General features: G+C 51.3%; 2 protein-coding genes across 4 annotated transcripts in view; both read right to left on the bottom strand.

Annotated features, from left to right (window-relative positions):
- Positions 1 to 1,414, bottom strand: part of gars1 (glycyl-tRNA synthetase 1) — a 51,283-nt gene extending 49,869 nt beyond the window's left edge. The window contains exon 1 of one of the 2 annotated variants that reach the window (XM_069914954.1): positions 1,177 to 1,414. In XM_069914954.1, the coding sequence (XP_069771055.1) occupies positions 1,177 to 1,383 (207 nt within the window). In that variant the 5' untranslated portion in view covers positions 1,384 to 1,414. The remainder of the gene's footprint in view (positions 1 to 1,176) is intronic. The other variant, XM_069914953.1, reaches the window with a different exon arrangement.
- A 4,681-nt stretch (positions 1,415 to 6,095) lies between these two features.
- The window catches only part of cyldl (cylindromatosis (turban tumor syndrome), like), a 63,649-nt gene continuing 52,945 nt past the window's right edge, over positions 6,096 to 16,799 (bottom strand). The window contains exons 12-15 of one of the 2 annotated variants that reach the window (XM_069914955.1): positions 13,369 to 13,477; positions 11,618 to 11,736; positions 8,479 to 8,689; positions 6,096 to 7,151 (exon numbers count right to left, since the gene is read on the bottom strand). In XM_069914955.1, coding sequence (XP_069771056.1) covers positions 6,967 to 7,151; positions 8,479 to 8,689; positions 11,618 to 11,736; positions 13,369 to 13,477 — 624 coding nt within the window. In that variant the 3' untranslated portion in view covers positions 6,096 to 6,966. The remainder of the gene's footprint in view (positions 7,152 to 8,478; positions 8,690 to 11,617; positions 11,737 to 13,368; positions 13,478 to 16,799) is intronic. The other variant, XM_069914956.1, reaches the window with a different exon arrangement.

Below are 16,799 nucleotides of genomic sequence, written 5' to 3' on the forward strand. Positions count from 1 at the left end.
TCCTTAGTGCCAGATTTGTACCAGGATTGTTGGTGTTGTAATAATGTTGCGCGAACCACTGCACTAATCGTGCCACCCAATACCTCGAGCAGTTCAAAAGCCTGATAGAGAGAAAAAAAATCACGAGAGTAGATTACAGTGATTTTTAGCAGGAGTTCACTGCCACTTCAGCCAGAGGGTGGTTAATCTGTGGGACTTATTGCCACAAGCGGTTCTGGAGACCAGGTCATCGGGTGTATTTAAAGCAGAGATTGATAGTTTCTTGATTAGTCAGGGAGAAGTGGGGGGGGGAGGGCTGAGTGGGGAAATGGATTAGCTCATGATTAAACAGTGGGACAGACTCATTGGGCTGAATGGCCTATTTCTGCTCCTATGGTCTAAAGAAAACTGGTTGGGATGTTTACCACAACATTCCAAATAAAGGTTCACTGGCTGGTGGGAAGAGCCACAAGGTGAATCCCAGAATGAATGTGCTGGACTTGGAAACAAGAGCAGAAGGATGAATGCTGAAACTGAAGCAGGGACCGTGGGTTCAGCACCCGGGGAACAAGCAGGAGGTGAAGGCAGCGGCTTCACATCACACCTGGACCGTATGGCCCATGGGCTCAGCTCTGCAGTGGAGCTGGGGCCTCTTCTACAACACCCACCGCCCGGCCCCGACCATTCGGCCTGTCCAACACCATCTGGCCCGTCCCACAGACCCCCCCCCCCCAGGTCCCACATTCCCTCACACCCCCCCAGGTCCCACATTCCCTCAACCCCCGGTCCCACATTCCCTCAACCCCCGGTCCCACATTCCCCCCCCAACCATTCGGCCCGTCCCACTCTTCTCCCCCCTGATCCCACATCCCCCCCTCCCTGGTCCCACATCCCCCCTCCTCTCTGGTCCCACATCCCCCCCACCAGCCCCACATTCCCTCCCCCCCCCAGTCCTACATTCACCCCTGCGACCATTCAGCCCATCCTACAACCCCCCCCTCCCCCCCCCACCCCCCCACCTCCGGTCCCCCCCCCCACCTCCGGTCCCCCCCCCCCCCACCTCCGGTCCCCCCCCCCCCCCCACCTCCGGTCCCCCCCCCCCCCACCTCCGGTCTCCCCCCCCCCCCACCTCCGGTCTCCCCCCCCCCCCATCTCGGTCCCCCCCCCGGCCCAGGGCCCGGCCTCGGCCTGTCCCACCTGCTCCCGCACCGCCTGTCTCAGCGGCGCCAGGACCCGCTCGGCGCTGCTCTCATCCCCGTCCATGCCGGCGGCCAGGAGCTGCCACCGAGGCCGCTGCTTCACCTTCCTGGGCGGAGGGGGCTGGAGGCGACGGCCGGGACCCGACACTCCCAAGAGGCGGACGGACACGCCGGGCAGGAGGGCGGCAGCGGCGCGCCGGAGCATGGGGCGCGCGGAGGGCGGGAACGGGGGCCGAGGGCGGGGCTTTCGCGGGCTTCAGGACGGATTGGACGGGGAGCTGTGGGGTAGGACAGGGCCGAGCCCATGATGAAGGGGAGTGGAGCCAATCAGCGGCGAGCGTCGGATGAGTGGCGGGCATGGAGGTGTCGGAGCCAGCCAATAGGCGGTAGAGCTGAGGAGAGTGGCAGGGCTGGGGCGGGACTTTGGTCACAGGGCGGGACGAGGCTTGATTGGAGGGGCGGGGTTAGAGAGTGGGCGGGGCAGTAGGAGGGGTGGAGCCTTGAGCGGATGAATGACGTGATGGTGGAAGGTGATGAAATCCAGGCGCAGCGCCGCCTGTGGAGGGTGAAGGAGGTGCAGGCGGAGGATGATGAAACCTATGCGCAGCGCCACCTGTGGAGGGTGAAGGAGGTGCAGGCGGAGGATGATGAAACCCATGCGCAGCGCCACCTGTGGAGGGTGAAGGAGGTGCAGGCGGAGGATGATGAAACCCATGCGCAGCGCCACCCGCGGAGGATGATGAAACCCATACGCAGCGCCACCTGTGGAGGATGAAGGACGTGCAGGCGGGGAGGATGATGAAACCTGTGTGCAGCCCCCACCTGTGGAGGATGATGAAACCCATGCGCAGCGCCACCTGTGGAGGGTGAAGGAGGTGCAGGCGGAGGATGATGAAACCCATGCGCAGCGCCACCTGTGGAGGGTGAAGGAGGTGCAGGCGGAGGATGATGAAACCCATGCGCAGCGCCACCTGTGGAGGGTGAAGGAGGTGCAGGCGGAGGGATGATGAAACCCATGCGCAGCGCCACCCGCGGAGGATGATGAAACCCATACGCAGCGCCACCTGTGGAGGATGAAGGACGTGCAGGCGGGGAGGATGATGAAACCTGTGTGCAGCCCCACCTGTGGAGGATGATGAAACCCATGCGCAGCGCCACCTGTGGAGGGTGAAGGAGGTGCAGGCGGAGGATGATGAAACCCATACGCAGCGCCACCTGTGGAGGATGAAGGACGTGCAGGCGGGGAGGATGATGAAACCTGTGTGCAGCCCCACCTGTGGAGGATGATGAAACCCATGCGCAGCGCCACCTGTGGAGGATGAAGGAGGTGCAGGTGGGGGGGGGGGGCGTGGCAAGATGGCGTAGGATTGAGATGTGTGGTCACACCTCTCTCTAACTGAACTAATTAATACCTGAATTCTTTGGCTTGGCTTCGCGGACGAAGATTTATGGTGGGGTATGTCCATTTCTGCTGGAGGCTCATTGGTGACTGACAAGTCCGATGCGGGACAGGCAGGCACGGTTACCTGAATTCTTCTTTTCTTTGGCTTGTCTTCGCGGACGAAGATTTATGGAGGGGATAAAAAGCTTGGAAAGTTTATTTTTATAGTTTTCAGAAATTGTTTAACCTCAGAAAGAAGTGAAAATGTGCAGAAAGTGCTGAAGAACTCGGGCCTACCTTCCAGAAGGAGCCTCAGGAACCGATTGGAGTTGTAGCCAAGTCTCAAAGGATCTTGATGGGCAGGTTGAATGTGACACCGGTTCCCTCCTTGCACTCAGTCCCGTAAGATGGTGCCAGCGTCTCGAGTCCCATTTTGGACCCGGATGAAAATGCACGCGATGCAGCGTTCGAGAGCAAACGCGATCAGCTGTGTGTGGCCAGCGGCTCGATTGCACGCAGTGACACATCGGAGGATGCTTGCTCGTGCGCAACAGGTGCAACGGACATGTGCAGAATCCTCGACCGGCTCTGGGCGCTGGGGGTCCAGCCCCCAGCCAGGTGGCTCAGTCAGGAGAGACTGCAGGTGAAGAGGAGCAAGAGGAAAGTCCTGCATATTTAGGAAATGAGAACAAGCAATTTTAATGGCTGCATCCAGTATTATGGAAGCAACTCAAGTTTCTCAGAGTTTAAAATCTATTTCTCCTTCAGTTTAAACAGAAGACAGTCGTGGGAATTGAAACTGTGCATCCTATATTGGAAAATATTGCAAAACAGGTGGAAAATACGACTGTTCAAATGAATGCAGGTTTTGTCCAAATTTATGATCAATGCTATGAAAGTGAAAATGAATAATATTTGAGAAGATGCTGCTACAGTGAAAATGGATGTAAATAAATGTTTGCAAGCATTGGATACCGTTCAAGATAAATTTAAGAAAATTGAAGAAGCTTTTATTGATTGTAAAAGTCAAGTGGACCAGTACAAGGAAAGAATGGATCAAATTGAAGATTTGTTTACGGGTTGGGATATTGAGAAGAGAGATTTGTTGAAGAAGATTGAACGGATGGAAAATCAGGGTTGACGCAATAATATTAAGGTAGTGGGTCTTCCTGAAGATGTGGAAGGGACAGAGCCAGTAAAAAATTTTCGGAAATGGATTCCTGAGATATTGGGGGTAGAAGCTTTCCTGGATGGATTAGAATTAGATAAAGAGATAAAGCGCACCGAGCGTTAAGGAAAAAGCCTTTTCCAGGTCAACCTTCAAGTGCAATTCTTATTCAATGACTGAGATATCAAGACCATGAGATGATTTTGCATTTAGCAGTTCAAAAAGCAAGACAAAATCAGGGCCCATTGATGGTTCAGGGAAATAAGGTTTTCTTTTATGCTGATTTGAGTCAAGCTATAATTAGAAGGCGTAAAGATTTCAACTCAACTAAGTCTGTTATGGAGAAAGGGATATAGATTTGTTTTTCGGTATCCCGCGGTACTGAAAGTGTTTTATGGTAATCAGACTTATTTTTTTGAGATTGATTTTGAGGCATTAACTTTTGCCATTTCTTTGCCAGATAATAAAGTATGTCAAGAGTTGTTGCTCAAGTCTGGTGAACTTATCTGGGAAGAAGAATGGGAATGGGAAGAAAGTGCTGGAACCTCAGCTGATTGAAATAGAAAATGATGATCAGTGGGTTAAATGTGAAGATTTTATTTGTATTTGATTATGAAGGTTTGGTTGGGGGAAGTGGATTACTATACTGCTTCTCAAGTCATCTGCCACTTGTGGTAAGCCACACCCGGTTAATTGAAGGGAATACTACACTTGTTGTAGTTTTTTATGGGGGGGGAGGGTTTGTAGTTTTTTTTGTTTAAATTTTTATAGTTTGGTTAGTTGCGGGGGTTATATACATTAAAGGGGGTTTGTTTTGAATTTTGGGTTTTTTTAAAAATAGAAAGGAGACTTTATTATCTTGACTGTGAGGAGTAATTTTTGAAGATATATAATATGACTAGTTTAAATTTTGCTACTTTTAATGTTAAAGGGCTTAATAACCCAGTTAACGGAAAAGAGTGTTAGTGTATATTAAGAAGATGAAGGTCGATATTGCTTTTCCACAGGAAACTCTGACAGAGAAAGAACATTGAAATTGAAAAGGGACTGGGTTGGACATGTTATAGCGTATTCATTTAACTCTAAGGCGAGAGGCATGGCTATTTTAGCGCATAAAAAGTTGCCTTTCACTTTAGAATCATTTTCCAATAATGCTGGTCGACCACTGATTGTTAATTGTAAAATATTTTCTGAATTCTGGACTTTGATGAATGTTTATGCTCTTAATGTGGACGATGAAGAATCTGTAGCTCAAATATTTCTGGGACTGAATCAAGCACAGGAAAATATTTTAGTAGGGGGAGATTTTAATTGTTGTTTAGATCCTTTGTTGGATAAATCTCCAAAAACTCTGAAGAAAACCAAAATGGCAAAACGATTGTCAGAAATGATGAAGAATTTAAATTTAGTTGAGATTTGGAGGAGGTTAAATCCACTGTGGTGAGGAGAGATGGGGAAGTCTTCATTCTTCCCAGGACGGGGTAGAGCGGAGAGGGGGAAAGTGGGTGTGGTGCAGAGAGAGATGGGGAAGTCTTCATCCTTCCCAGGAGAGGGGGAAGGTGAGTGTAATGCAGAGATAGCTGGGGAAGTCTGCATCCTTCCCAGAAGGAGAGTGGAGAGGGGGAAGGTGGGTGTGATGCAGAGAGAGATGGGGAAGTTTTCATCCTTCCCAGGACAGGGGAGAGCGGAGAGGGGGAAGGTGGGAGTGAAGTGCCAAAACAAACCAAGCTCAGAAGAGAAGGGTGATGGTTTGAAAACTGTTGGACAGGAAAAGTGTGAGAGAGTGAGTGGGGTGAGAGTGAGAGTGTGAAAGAGGGCAAATAAGGGAGAGGGCGGAGGAGGAAGTGAGATAGAAGGGGGAGGACGTGAGAGAGAAGAGGGAGAAAGTGAGGTAGAAGGGGGATGAAGTGAGGTAGAAGGGGGATGAAGTGAGATAGAAGGGGGGGAGGAAGTGAGGGAGAAGGGGAGAGGAGGTGGGAGAGAAGGGGGAGGAGGTGGAAGAAAAGGGGAGGAAGTGGGAGAGAAGGGGGAAGAGGTGGGGGTGGGGTAAAGGAGGGAGGAGGTGGGGAAAAGGGGAGGAGTGGGGAGAAGGGGAGGTGGGAGGAGAAGGGGAGGAGGTGGGGGTAGGGGTAAAGGAGGGAAGAGGTGGGTGTAGGGGTAAAGGAGGGAGGAGGTGGGGGCAGGGGTAAAGGAGGGAGGAGGTGGGGAGAAGGGGAGGGGGTGGCGGTAAGAAAGGGAAGGTGAGAGCTGAAGGGGAAATAGGGGGTGGGAGTGGAAGTGAGTGGAGAGGGAAGGAGTGGAGTGAGTTCAGCAGGTGGGGAGGGGGAGAATTTTCCACAGATTTGAACCCACCAATCACTGCACAGCATTCAAATGAGGTAAACTTTTATTTATAAAGGTAAATCTGCAATTGACAGACATCAATGGAAATGAAGGGTGTCTGGGCTCGTGATCTCGAGGGGGAACGATCTGCCTTTTGCAGGAGACAATGTTCGACCAGAAAATAGATGTGTTTAATACTCCAACACTGGGTAAACATGTCTGGGTCCAACGTTCAGGCTCACGTCCTTCCTTGTGCCAAGAGCAGTGGTTCCCTGCTCACCTCCACCGTGGCCAAACTGTCACCACAATAGCAAGGGTTGGAGATACTGGCTCACTTCCACTGTCCTGGAGCACTTCACAATGGGTCATAAATGTTAGCTTTCCAAATACATCGCTGGGATTGGGTGATCCAACCTTCACCTTGTGTGTCAGACCCATGAGGAAGCTTGGGACGATGGACATCAGGCCGACAGCAGGAGGCGTCCAGGTGACCCAGCAGGGAGACGTCTGGCCAACCCAGCAGGGGGATGTCTGGTCGATGACAGGGGGACATCTGGTCTACCCAGCAGACAGGATGACTGGCCGACTTTGCAAACAGGTCGATTGGCTGACCTGGTGGATGGACGACTGGCTGACCTGGCGGAGGGAACGTCTGGCCAACTCAGCGGTGGGGGGGAGAGGGTTGTTTGGCAACTCGGCAGTGGGACGTCTGGAAGGGCATAGGTGAGGGATAGTGAGTTGGTAGGAGAAGGAAGGGTTGAGGCCAGGTGGGGGTGTTTAGAGGCGGTCACCATTCCCTTCCCCAACAGTGCCAATCCATTGGTGCCAGCAACAATAAAGCCTCTGTTGGGGGTGACAGCCCCCCCCCCTCCCCCTCCACTTCCTCTTCAGGTCTCTGTCCCTGGCATGGCTCCACCTCACTTGTACACGGCCATCCTGGGGTTCTGGTACAGGTACATGTAGGCATCACAGAACTGTCGCTTAGCCACCCCCTCCATGTCTCGCGGGCTCTGCTTGGCCAACCGTGCTGGAGGGGTGTTGATGTACTGCCCCACCTCTGGGCAGATGGTCACTGAGGGGATGTTGTAGCCGCTTTCACCGCCTGTGGGTTAGGACAACTTGTCAGTACAGGCGTCCAACCCCTTCTTGTCTGTGTAACCTCTCCCCATCTGTGTAACCCCCTCCTGTCCGCACCTGTGTAAACCCCCCCCCATCTCTGTAATCCTCCTCCCCTCCCCATCTCTGTAATCCTCCTCTAGCCCCCACACCCCTTCCTATCGTTGTAACCTCCTCCAGCCCACACACCCCTCCCTATCTCTGTAACCCACCCCCTCCATCTCTCATACCCCTCCCTATATAAACTTATTAATTAATCATTTCTTCCATAATGTTTTAACCCCTAGATTCCAACAGTCCCCCTTTTGGTCTCATGAAAATGAGACCAACCACCTGTTACCTTATTAGACCGAGACCTCAGGAGTTATTGCAAGGACCGGCATCTCTAACCCCTTGTAGTCATTATACTCTTGGGAGGGCAATCTTTGTAAACCTTCCAGGCCCTACAAGCCTCCATATCTCTGTATCCCCCTCCATTCCCCACACCCTCCCTATCTCTGAAAACCCCTCCAGCCCCCACACCCCTCCCTCCAAATCGGGTGCTTCACTCTTGGTTTATAATTACTTGTGAACTACAATTTAAAAACATCCTGAGTTCAGCAAGAAGTTTGAAATGACTTTAAAATTGACTTTTCAGACTCATGTTTAAACTGAAATAGTTTGGAATTTAACACACACACACACACACACATTTGCGCATAGTGGGGTTAAATTTAGAGTTAAGTTTAGAGATAAGTAAGAAATGTTCTGTTATTAATAGTTTGCTATTATTTTGAATTTCCCACTGTCTGGTGAATTTATTGCTGTTTATGTGTTTGTACTAATAAGGACTTCTTAGTTCATTACATAAATTGGGGGCTTATGTCTGGAATAGAACCAAAAATCTCAGCTTAATGAGAGCTTATTTGATCGATTAATATTTGATTGGTTAAAAATCTTTGTGAAAGTCAAGTAAAGGCTTATAGTGCATGTAGATACATGACAGCAATGGAAAATGAAAACATTTTGACAATGCCAAGCTTTACAGATTTGAAGGGGTGAAAAAGGAGTTGTTGAAACTTATGGAGATAAAAGTGTGGATGAGGAAAATTAGGATCCAAAGGATTATGACTGACTTCTATGTAAAAGAGGGTATCTCTGTAACCCCCCCCACCCAGCCTCCACACCCCTCCAGCATCCTGCCCTCACCTGTTCTAGCCGCTCCCCCCCCCCCACCCCCCCCCCCCCCCCCCCCAGTTTAGGTGATCCTGGTCGACTCTGGCCTCTGCCAAGAGCCAGCAGCCCTCTGTGCCATGCCACCAGTGCGCTCTCACCGTGCCGGTCGGACATGCTGTCGAAGAAGATCCAGTGGTGGTCGGCGGGGCCGTACTTGACGAAGGCCACATAATGGCTGGTCTCGATACAGAGGACGGCGAAGAGCTGCATCCTCTCACGGGACACAGGCCTACGCCGGCTGTACTCGTACTCCACCGGCCACCTCAGCCGCGAGCCCCTGTGTCCCCGCCTTGAGACGTGAGAATGAACCTGCCAGGGTGGGGAGGGGATGATTAGAGGGGGAGGGGATGATTAGAGGGGGAGGGGAAGGAGGGGAGAGAAGGGAAGGGAAGGAGGGGAGGGAAAGGGGAATGGTCAGAGGAGGAGGGGAAGGAAGAGGAAAGGGGAGAGGGAGGGGAGAGAGGGAGGGGAGAGAGGGGGAGAAGGGAAGGTGAGGAGGGATAAGGAGAGTAAGGTTTCGGAGAGGAGGGAGAGGAAGGGGTGATGGCAGGGGGGAAGGGATGGACAGAGAGGTGAGAAGAGAGAAGGGATGGGGAGGGGAGGAGGGAGAGGAAGAGGGTTTGGAGAAGAGGGGAGGGGGCAGGGAGAGGGGATGAGGGATAGAAGGGAGGGGAGGTGAGATTGAGAGGAGGGGAGGTGAGAAGGTAGGGGTGCGAGAAGGGGAGGAGGGGTACGGGAGGATAGGTGAGAAAGAGGGATGGGGAGAGATGTTGGCAGAGATGGGGCATGGGGAGAGGAGTGGGGTGCGGGTGGAGAGGGCGTGAGGGGAGTGAAAGGTGGGAGGGTGAGGGGTGTAGGTGATGGGAGTTGGAAGAAAGATAAGAGGGGAGAGATACCACTAATCTGTCCAGAGTCATAATCCTCGCCCTCTGCCCTGGTAACATCCGCACCACCCCACCCCCGGGACAACCCACATCCGACTGCTCCTCATTGACTACAGCTCCGCTCCCAACACAACAGCAGCCGGCAGCTGGAGACAGACGGGGGGGGAGACTGGAGGTGTAATGATTATAATATTTTGGGGAATTTGGTAAAATTTAGAGTAGGTTACATACATACACACATTTTAAAACAGATCTTATTTGAAAGACTGAAGAATTTACATTGCAGGATCTCTGTTATTTCACCAGTAGGTGCTAATGCTTGACCACTGTCTTGCTGGAGTCAGGCTGTCTATCAGTACCTTTTCTGTAAAGTGCTCACAAAAAGGTCACTCCTGGGTTTTGTTTATCTAACAACAACTTGAGCGGAAGTGTTGTTTGCTGGAGAAGGTGGGGGTTTTGCAAGTCACATGAGTCACGTGCTTTTTACTGGAGAGTTGGAGAGAAAGAGAGAGGTCACAAGTTCTCTCAGTCAGTGTGTGTGGGACACTCAACAGAGCAATCCAGGAAGAACTGATGAAAAGCAGTGGATGGCTGGAAGTGCTATCTGGCTGACGTTTCTCTTGGAATAAGAGGAACAGAGTGGAGCTCTGTGGTGGCCTAGAGGAACAAGCCTGGTGAACTTTATACATGTTAAATTCTGTGCACAGTCTAAGAATTGCCTTCATCCAGAGAACTTGGAAGAAGAAGAAGTGAGATTGAACTGTGAACCAAAGAACTTGGCTTAAATTTACACACACATCACATACATGTGCACTTAGAATGAGAAGGGGGTTAATTTGGGTGAGTTAAGTATAGAGATAAGTTAAAGTTTGATTCTATTTTCATGATTAAAGTTGATTAAAAATAACTTTTGTTTTAAAAACCACTTGTCTTGGTGAATGTCTATTGCTGCTGGGTTTTGGGGTCCTTTGGGCTCGTAACAGAGGGAACTCAGCGGATCGAGCAGCATCCGTGGAGGAAGAAGGGATGGCATTTAAGGCCATGTGCCCCTCATTGGGGGCTGAGCATGTGCAGAGAAGGGGAGCCAATAGAAATTTGGGAGCAGGTAAGACAGACCTGATGTAGGATGGGTGAAGCAGGAGGAGAGTCAGAGAGAGGGCTGGCAACGGATGGAGGGAAACCCAGGGGTCAAGTGGAGGGAGACGTCACGCAGGGTGGGGAACGACTGGGAAACAATGGGTCTGATCCAGAGATGAGACCGGGGGGAGGGGGGGTGTATTTTATGATCACCTTTGCACCTTCCCTTCCAATCAACCCATCAACCTTGCTTATCGTGATATGGGCTTCATTTTGCATGCTATCCAGGCAAGGCATAATGGTTAACACAATGCTGTGACAGTGCCAGTGACTGGGGTTTAAATCTGGTGCTGTCTGTAAGGAGTTTGTACGTTCTCCCCATGTCTGCATGAGGCTTGCTCCAGTTGCTTCGGGTTCCTCCCACCCTTCAAAAACATACTTGTGTTTGCCCATTAATTGGGTGGAATGGGCTCGTGGGCCGAAAGGGTCTGTTAGCCTGCTGTATGTCTAGATTTTAAAATGTCAGCTTAAAAAAGTCAATTCAGGCCCAGATTCCCTGCATTAACATCGTACGAGGAAAACGGTGTGTGGGGTTTTTAATCCCAGAACGTAGAGGGGACTGGGAAGGAAAGGATGTTCAAGAGCCACACAGTCTAGTCTTGCATGAGTAGTGTGGTTACATCACGGTGGCCAGCCTGCCCGAGTGGGAACTACAGGGTAACCCAACCTCTCAACCATTCCCGGAGACCAGTGGCAGGGCTGGAGAAAGCACTATTGTTTTTTTTCAAAATTAAATGTAGGCATACAGCATGGTAACAGGCCATTTTGGCCCACCAGACCGTGCCGCCCAATTAACCTGCCCCTCCGGTACGTTTTGAACGGTGGGTGGAACCAGGAGTCTGTGGGGGAAACATGGGAAGAACGTGCAAACTCCTTACAGACAGCTCGGGATTCGAAACCTGCTTCCAATCGCTGGCGCTGTAACAGCCTTTGCGCTCACTGCTACACCCACCATGCAACCCCATACTTGCATTCTGCAAGTCTAGCGAACTAATCCTGCTATTATCGGTAGAAGCTGCTGTAGTTCATAGTGACTTTTCTTAAATAGAATTTGTTAGGTTCTGCTCTCCGCATCAACTACCCCTCCACACCTCACCAACACCCCTCCCCCTCCAACTCATTGGATAACCGCAGGGAGAAGATACTGGCCCCCTCATATAGCAGCTCGCCAACCTGAGAGTATTTCCTCCCCTCCAGTGAGATGCGGGTCACTTACCTGCTGCCAACACATGTTGCAGTATTGCTTGAGGCCCGTTTTTAAGACCTGCTTGTCGCTGAAGCACTCGTCACACTCCTGCGTGGCCAGCTCACCGCACACACAGCATTCCCGGGGACCTGGGGGGCAGGGGGAAGAGTTCAGACTGGTCCTGGGTGGGGGGAGGGGGGGAGTGGAGAAGAGGGAGGGGCTCTGGGCCCAGGAGAGGGGCTCTGGGTCCAGGAGAGGAGCTGGGACTCTCAGACCAGGAGGGAGGGAGGGGCTCTTGAACCAGGAGAGGGGGAGTGGGTAGGGCAGCTCAATAACACCTTTGCCCCAGGGTTAGAGGTGGGAAAATAGGGGGGAGGGCTGTCAGAATGAAATCGAGGCAGTTCCATGGGGTCAATGAAGAGGGTTCATCCTTGAGTCAGGGTCAGAGGGGAGGGGAGTCTCCCTGAGGCAGATGATGGGAGGGGAGCGACCTCCTTGCACTGGGAGCGAGGGAGGAGCATCCTTGGACAGGGGAAAGGGGAGGGAAGGATGGGAAGTCTATTGGACGAGGATATGGGTGAGAAAATCTTGGACTGGGGGAAGGGAATGTTTCAAACCAGAGGAGGGAATCTCTCGGACTGGAGGGTGAGCCAGACTGGGGGAGGGAGATTCTTGGACTGGAAGAGGGGAAGGGGAGCCTCTTGAATCCAGGAAGGGGAGTTTCACAGACTGGACGAGGGGACTGGGGGTTCTGGGGATCTCAGACTGCAGAAGTCTCTTGGATCTGGAGAGGGGGAATTGGACGAGGGGAGGGGAAGGGGAAACTCTCATACTGGGGCTGGAGAGTCTCAGACTGGGAGAGGGGAAGATCCGGGGAGGGGGAGACTTGGACTGGCGGGGGGAGGGGGCTTCTCAGACCAGAGGAGGTGGAAAGGCTCTCAGACAAGGAGATGGTCAGGCTCTCGGACCAGGAGAGGAACTGAGGCTTTCAGACCAGGAGAGGGGCCGGGGCTCTCAGACTGAGAAGGGGAGGGGCTCTGTCAGGGAAGGGGAGGGGCTCTCAGACCAGGAGAGAGGGAGGAGCCCTTGAACCGGGAGAGGGGGAGGGGCTCTCGGACCAGGAGAGTGGTCAGGGCTCTCAGAAGAGGAGAGGGGGAGGGACTCTCGGACAGGGAGAGGGGGAGGGCCTCTGAGACTGGGAGGGGGAGGGTATTTGGGCTGGGGGGGGGGTTTCATGGACTGGGGAGGGGAAAGGGGGGTGGTGGAGATGCTCACGTGGGACCGAATGCTGCCACTGGTGATGCACGAAGCAGCCATACCGACAGCAGCAGCACGGGTTACGGAGGGTCAGGCTGAGGGAAGGCAGCGTCGGATGACAGGTCTTGAAGCAAACATGGAACTGGGAATGGGATGGGGGGAAGGTGGGGAGACAGGAGAGGATGCGAGGTCAAGAGTGGGGGAGGGGGAGTGGGGTGAAAGAAGTGGGCAGGGCTGGATGCCCAGAGATGTCCCACCGCCGAGCAGCTGAGAGGGAACAGCCTCGGTCACTGTTCCACCTTCTCAACCGAGTCCAAGGTTTCCACCTGGAAACTCCGTGGCTGAGTGCACCCTGCAGCCTGGATGTGGGACCAGGCCCCAGCCAACAAGAAACTTCTTCCCACCCACCTTCCCCACCCATGGCAGGGAATGCAGTGACCATGTGACCAACAGGGTTGATGGAGTTGGGGGAGGTGGGGTGAAGATAGATGCTCCCTACCCACTCACCACCCCCTTTTACCTACTGTCACTCAGTAGGTCAGTGATGTCAAGTTCCAGTGAAGGGATGATTTTCTCAAACATCTTGTAATTCTTCCCAAACCGGGGCATCTGGATTATGAAACAGGAGGGAACCTGGGGAGCAAAGAGTTAAATTGAGAGTATAATCAGGGGACCTGGGGAGCATAGAATAAAGAAAAGGGTTTAACCAGGGGAGCTGGGAGCAGAGTTAAATAGTTATATAGGCATCGCTTAACATCCATGATCCGTTCTGTAAATTAGGACTTTCTGCAATTTGTGTGTTGTGGAACTTAACACAGGTGTTTATAATGACTATCAAGACGTATATACTTTGTATACAAGAAACATGAGATACACGTGTTGTGAGCGGGAATCCGCTGCATTCCATTTTTAACTATTATAACCTTAGGACCACGGACATATAGGTGGCTGGATGTTGCGTGCATGTGTGTATATATGAAAATATCTTTATATATCTGAAATATTTTTGTTGACCTTTTTTATGTTGCTGGCGAGCTTACCTTCGGAGTTCATCTTTTCTCCCCTTTTTGTTTTTATTACCTTCTGTGGCCTTTTAAAAACTTCCCAATCCTCCGGCTTCCCTCTAATTTGTGCAATACTGTCTGCCCTCTCTCCTGCTTTCATACTGTCTCTGACCTCCACTGCCTTTAGAGAACTTTTTTTGGGATGAAACATCCCTGCATCTTCCGAATTGTTCTCAGAAACGTCTGCCACCGCCCTCCCTGCACAGATCCCCTTCCAATGAACTTTGGCTGGCTCCTCCCTCAAGCCTCCATGGTTAACTTCACTCAAATGTAACAACGAGACATCCGATTTTAGCTTTTCTCTCTCAGACTGCGGAGTGAATTTGATCTTGAGGTCATTGTTGACCCCTAATGGTTATTCTACCTTTATCTCCCCGATTAGGTCCCGTTCATGGTACAGCACCACATCCAGAATTACCTTTCACCCGCTGAGCTGGACCACAAGCTGCTCTGAAAAGCCATAATGTAGGCATTCCACAAATCACTTTTCTTGGGATCCAGCGCCAACCTGTTTTTCCCTGTCTACCTGCGCATTGGCCCCACCCCCCACCCCCATGACCACCGTAACATTGCCCTCCCCGCATGCCCACTCTGCCTCCTGTTGTAATTTACCCTGTTGAAGGCTTGTACAAAACTCCCATCAGGGTCTTTTCACCCTTGCAGTTTCTCAACACGACCCACAAGGATTCAACGTTCTCTGAGCCTGTCCCTTCTCGCTAAGGATTTGATTTTATTTTTTACCAACCGAGCCACCCCCCCCAACCATCACAGCCCATGACAGCCCAGTACAGGCCCTTTGACCCACATTGTTGCGCTGACCTATGTAAACCTACTCCACACCAATCTAACCCTTCCCTATCTCACGCCCATAACCCTCAATTTTTCTGACATCCATGTGGAAACACGCAAGTGTGGGGAGAGCATTGGCTGATTGGCAGGAAGCAGAGAGTTGGGATACAGGAATTGCCTGCCAGTTGCTGGTGGTGTTCCACAAAGGTCGGGGTTGGGGCCGCTTTTTTTCATGTTGAATATTAATGATTTGGATGATGGGATGAGTGGCTTTGTGGGCACGTTTGCAGATACACGAAGGGAGGTGGAAGAGCAGGTAGTGTTGAGGAACCAGGGAGGCTACAGAAGGACTTGGATAGATGAGAATGGGCAGAGAAGTGGCAAATGAAATATGTCGGAAAGTGGACGGTCCTGCTCTTTGGTAGAAAAAATAAACGGGCAGATTATTTTTTAAATGGAGAGAAAAATGAAAATACCCAGATGCAAAGAGACCTGGGAGTCCTTGTGCAGGACAGGTTGAAGATCAACTTGCAGGTTGAGTCAGTGGTGAAGAAGGCAAATCCAAAGCTGGTGTTCACTTCCAGAGGAATCGAATATAAGAGCAGGGATGTGATGTTGAGGCTTTACAAGGCACTGGTGAGACCTCACTTGGGGTATGGTGATCAGTTTTGGGCTTCATATTTAAGAAAGGATGTGTTGAAGTTAGAGAGGGTTCAAAGGAAATTCACCAGGATGATTCCAGGAATGAAAGGGTTATTATATGAGGAGCGTTTGACGGCTCTTGGCCTGTATTTGTTGGAATTTAGGAGAATGAGGGGGAAATCTCATTGAAACATTTTGAACGTTGAAAGGCAAAGACAAGCGTAGATGTAGAAAGGTTGTTTCCCGTGGTGGGAAAGGGGGCACAACTTCAGGTTTAGAACAGGGATGCAGAGGAATTTCTTCAGCCAGAGGATGGTGAATCTGCGGAATTTGTTACGTTGTGGAGGCCGGGTCATTGGGTGGATTTAAGGCACAGTTTGACAGGTTCCTGATTAGCCAGGGCATCAAGAGTTATGGGGAGAAGGCCGGGAAGTAGGGCTGAGTGGGGACATGGATCAGCTCATGATTAAATGGCAGGGGCAGACTCGATGGGCTGAATAGCCTATTTCTGCTCCCATGTTTTATGAATCTTTTGAACGTCCTTATTGTACCAGCCTCCACCATCACCCCTGGCGCTTCAGTCCAGGCACCAGCCACTCTGTGTAAAAAACACTTGTTCCTCAACTGACTTTAAACAGATGTTCTCTGATATTTGCTACTATTTCCCTGGGAAAGAAGGTGCTGTCTGCCTGCCCTATCTATGCCTCGCATAATCTCGTAGACCTCTATGAAGTCACCCCTCATCCTTTGTCACTCCAAAGAGAAAAGGCCAAGCTCGCTAATCCTTTCCTCATAAGACATGCAAAAAAATAGGTTCTGGGCACGAGGTAAGAAAGGTTTACTTTGTTGAGTATGTTTACATCGGTCGACACAACACTATGGGCCGAAGGGCCTGTATTGTGCTGGCATGTTCAACGTTCTCCAATCCAGCTAACATCCTGGTAAATCTCTGCACCCTCTCCAAAGCATCTACATCTTTCCTGTAATGAGGGGACCAGAACTGAACACAATATTCCAAGTGTAGTCTCACCAGAGTTTTATGGATTTGCAATATTACCCCTTGAACTTGATCCCCTGACTAATGAAACCTACACACCATATGCCTTCTTAACCATTCTGTGGTAATTTAATGGAGTTGGAGTATCCTCTATACCTCTGTGACTGCAGCAAGTGAGAATTTCAGTGGATCTGTACGTGGTACTCATGTTTATGACAATAAATTCTTCACTTGTTCCACTGGTTGTGAGAGATGGGCCTGGCCTCATTGCCGGACAATGTCCCAGTCAGATGGACTTTGCCACACCGCCTATCCTTTTTCCAGACCAACACTTCTGACCACAAGGCCATTAGGCAGTGGCCAGCATGGAACTGAGAGACAAGGACTCTGTGGACTCAGTGGGGTGGTTCCCTTAGCAGACCGTCCATGTCATCTGGCGGAATGCCTCACCACCAAGGCTCAA

Source organism: Narcine bancroftii, chromosome 1, assembly GCF_036971445.1.
Source record: "Narcine bancroftii isolate sNarBan1 chromosome 1, sNarBan1.hap1, whole genome shotgun sequence".
NCBI lineage: Eukaryota > Metazoa > Chordata > Chondrichthyes > Torpediniformes > Narcinidae > Narcine > Narcine bancroftii.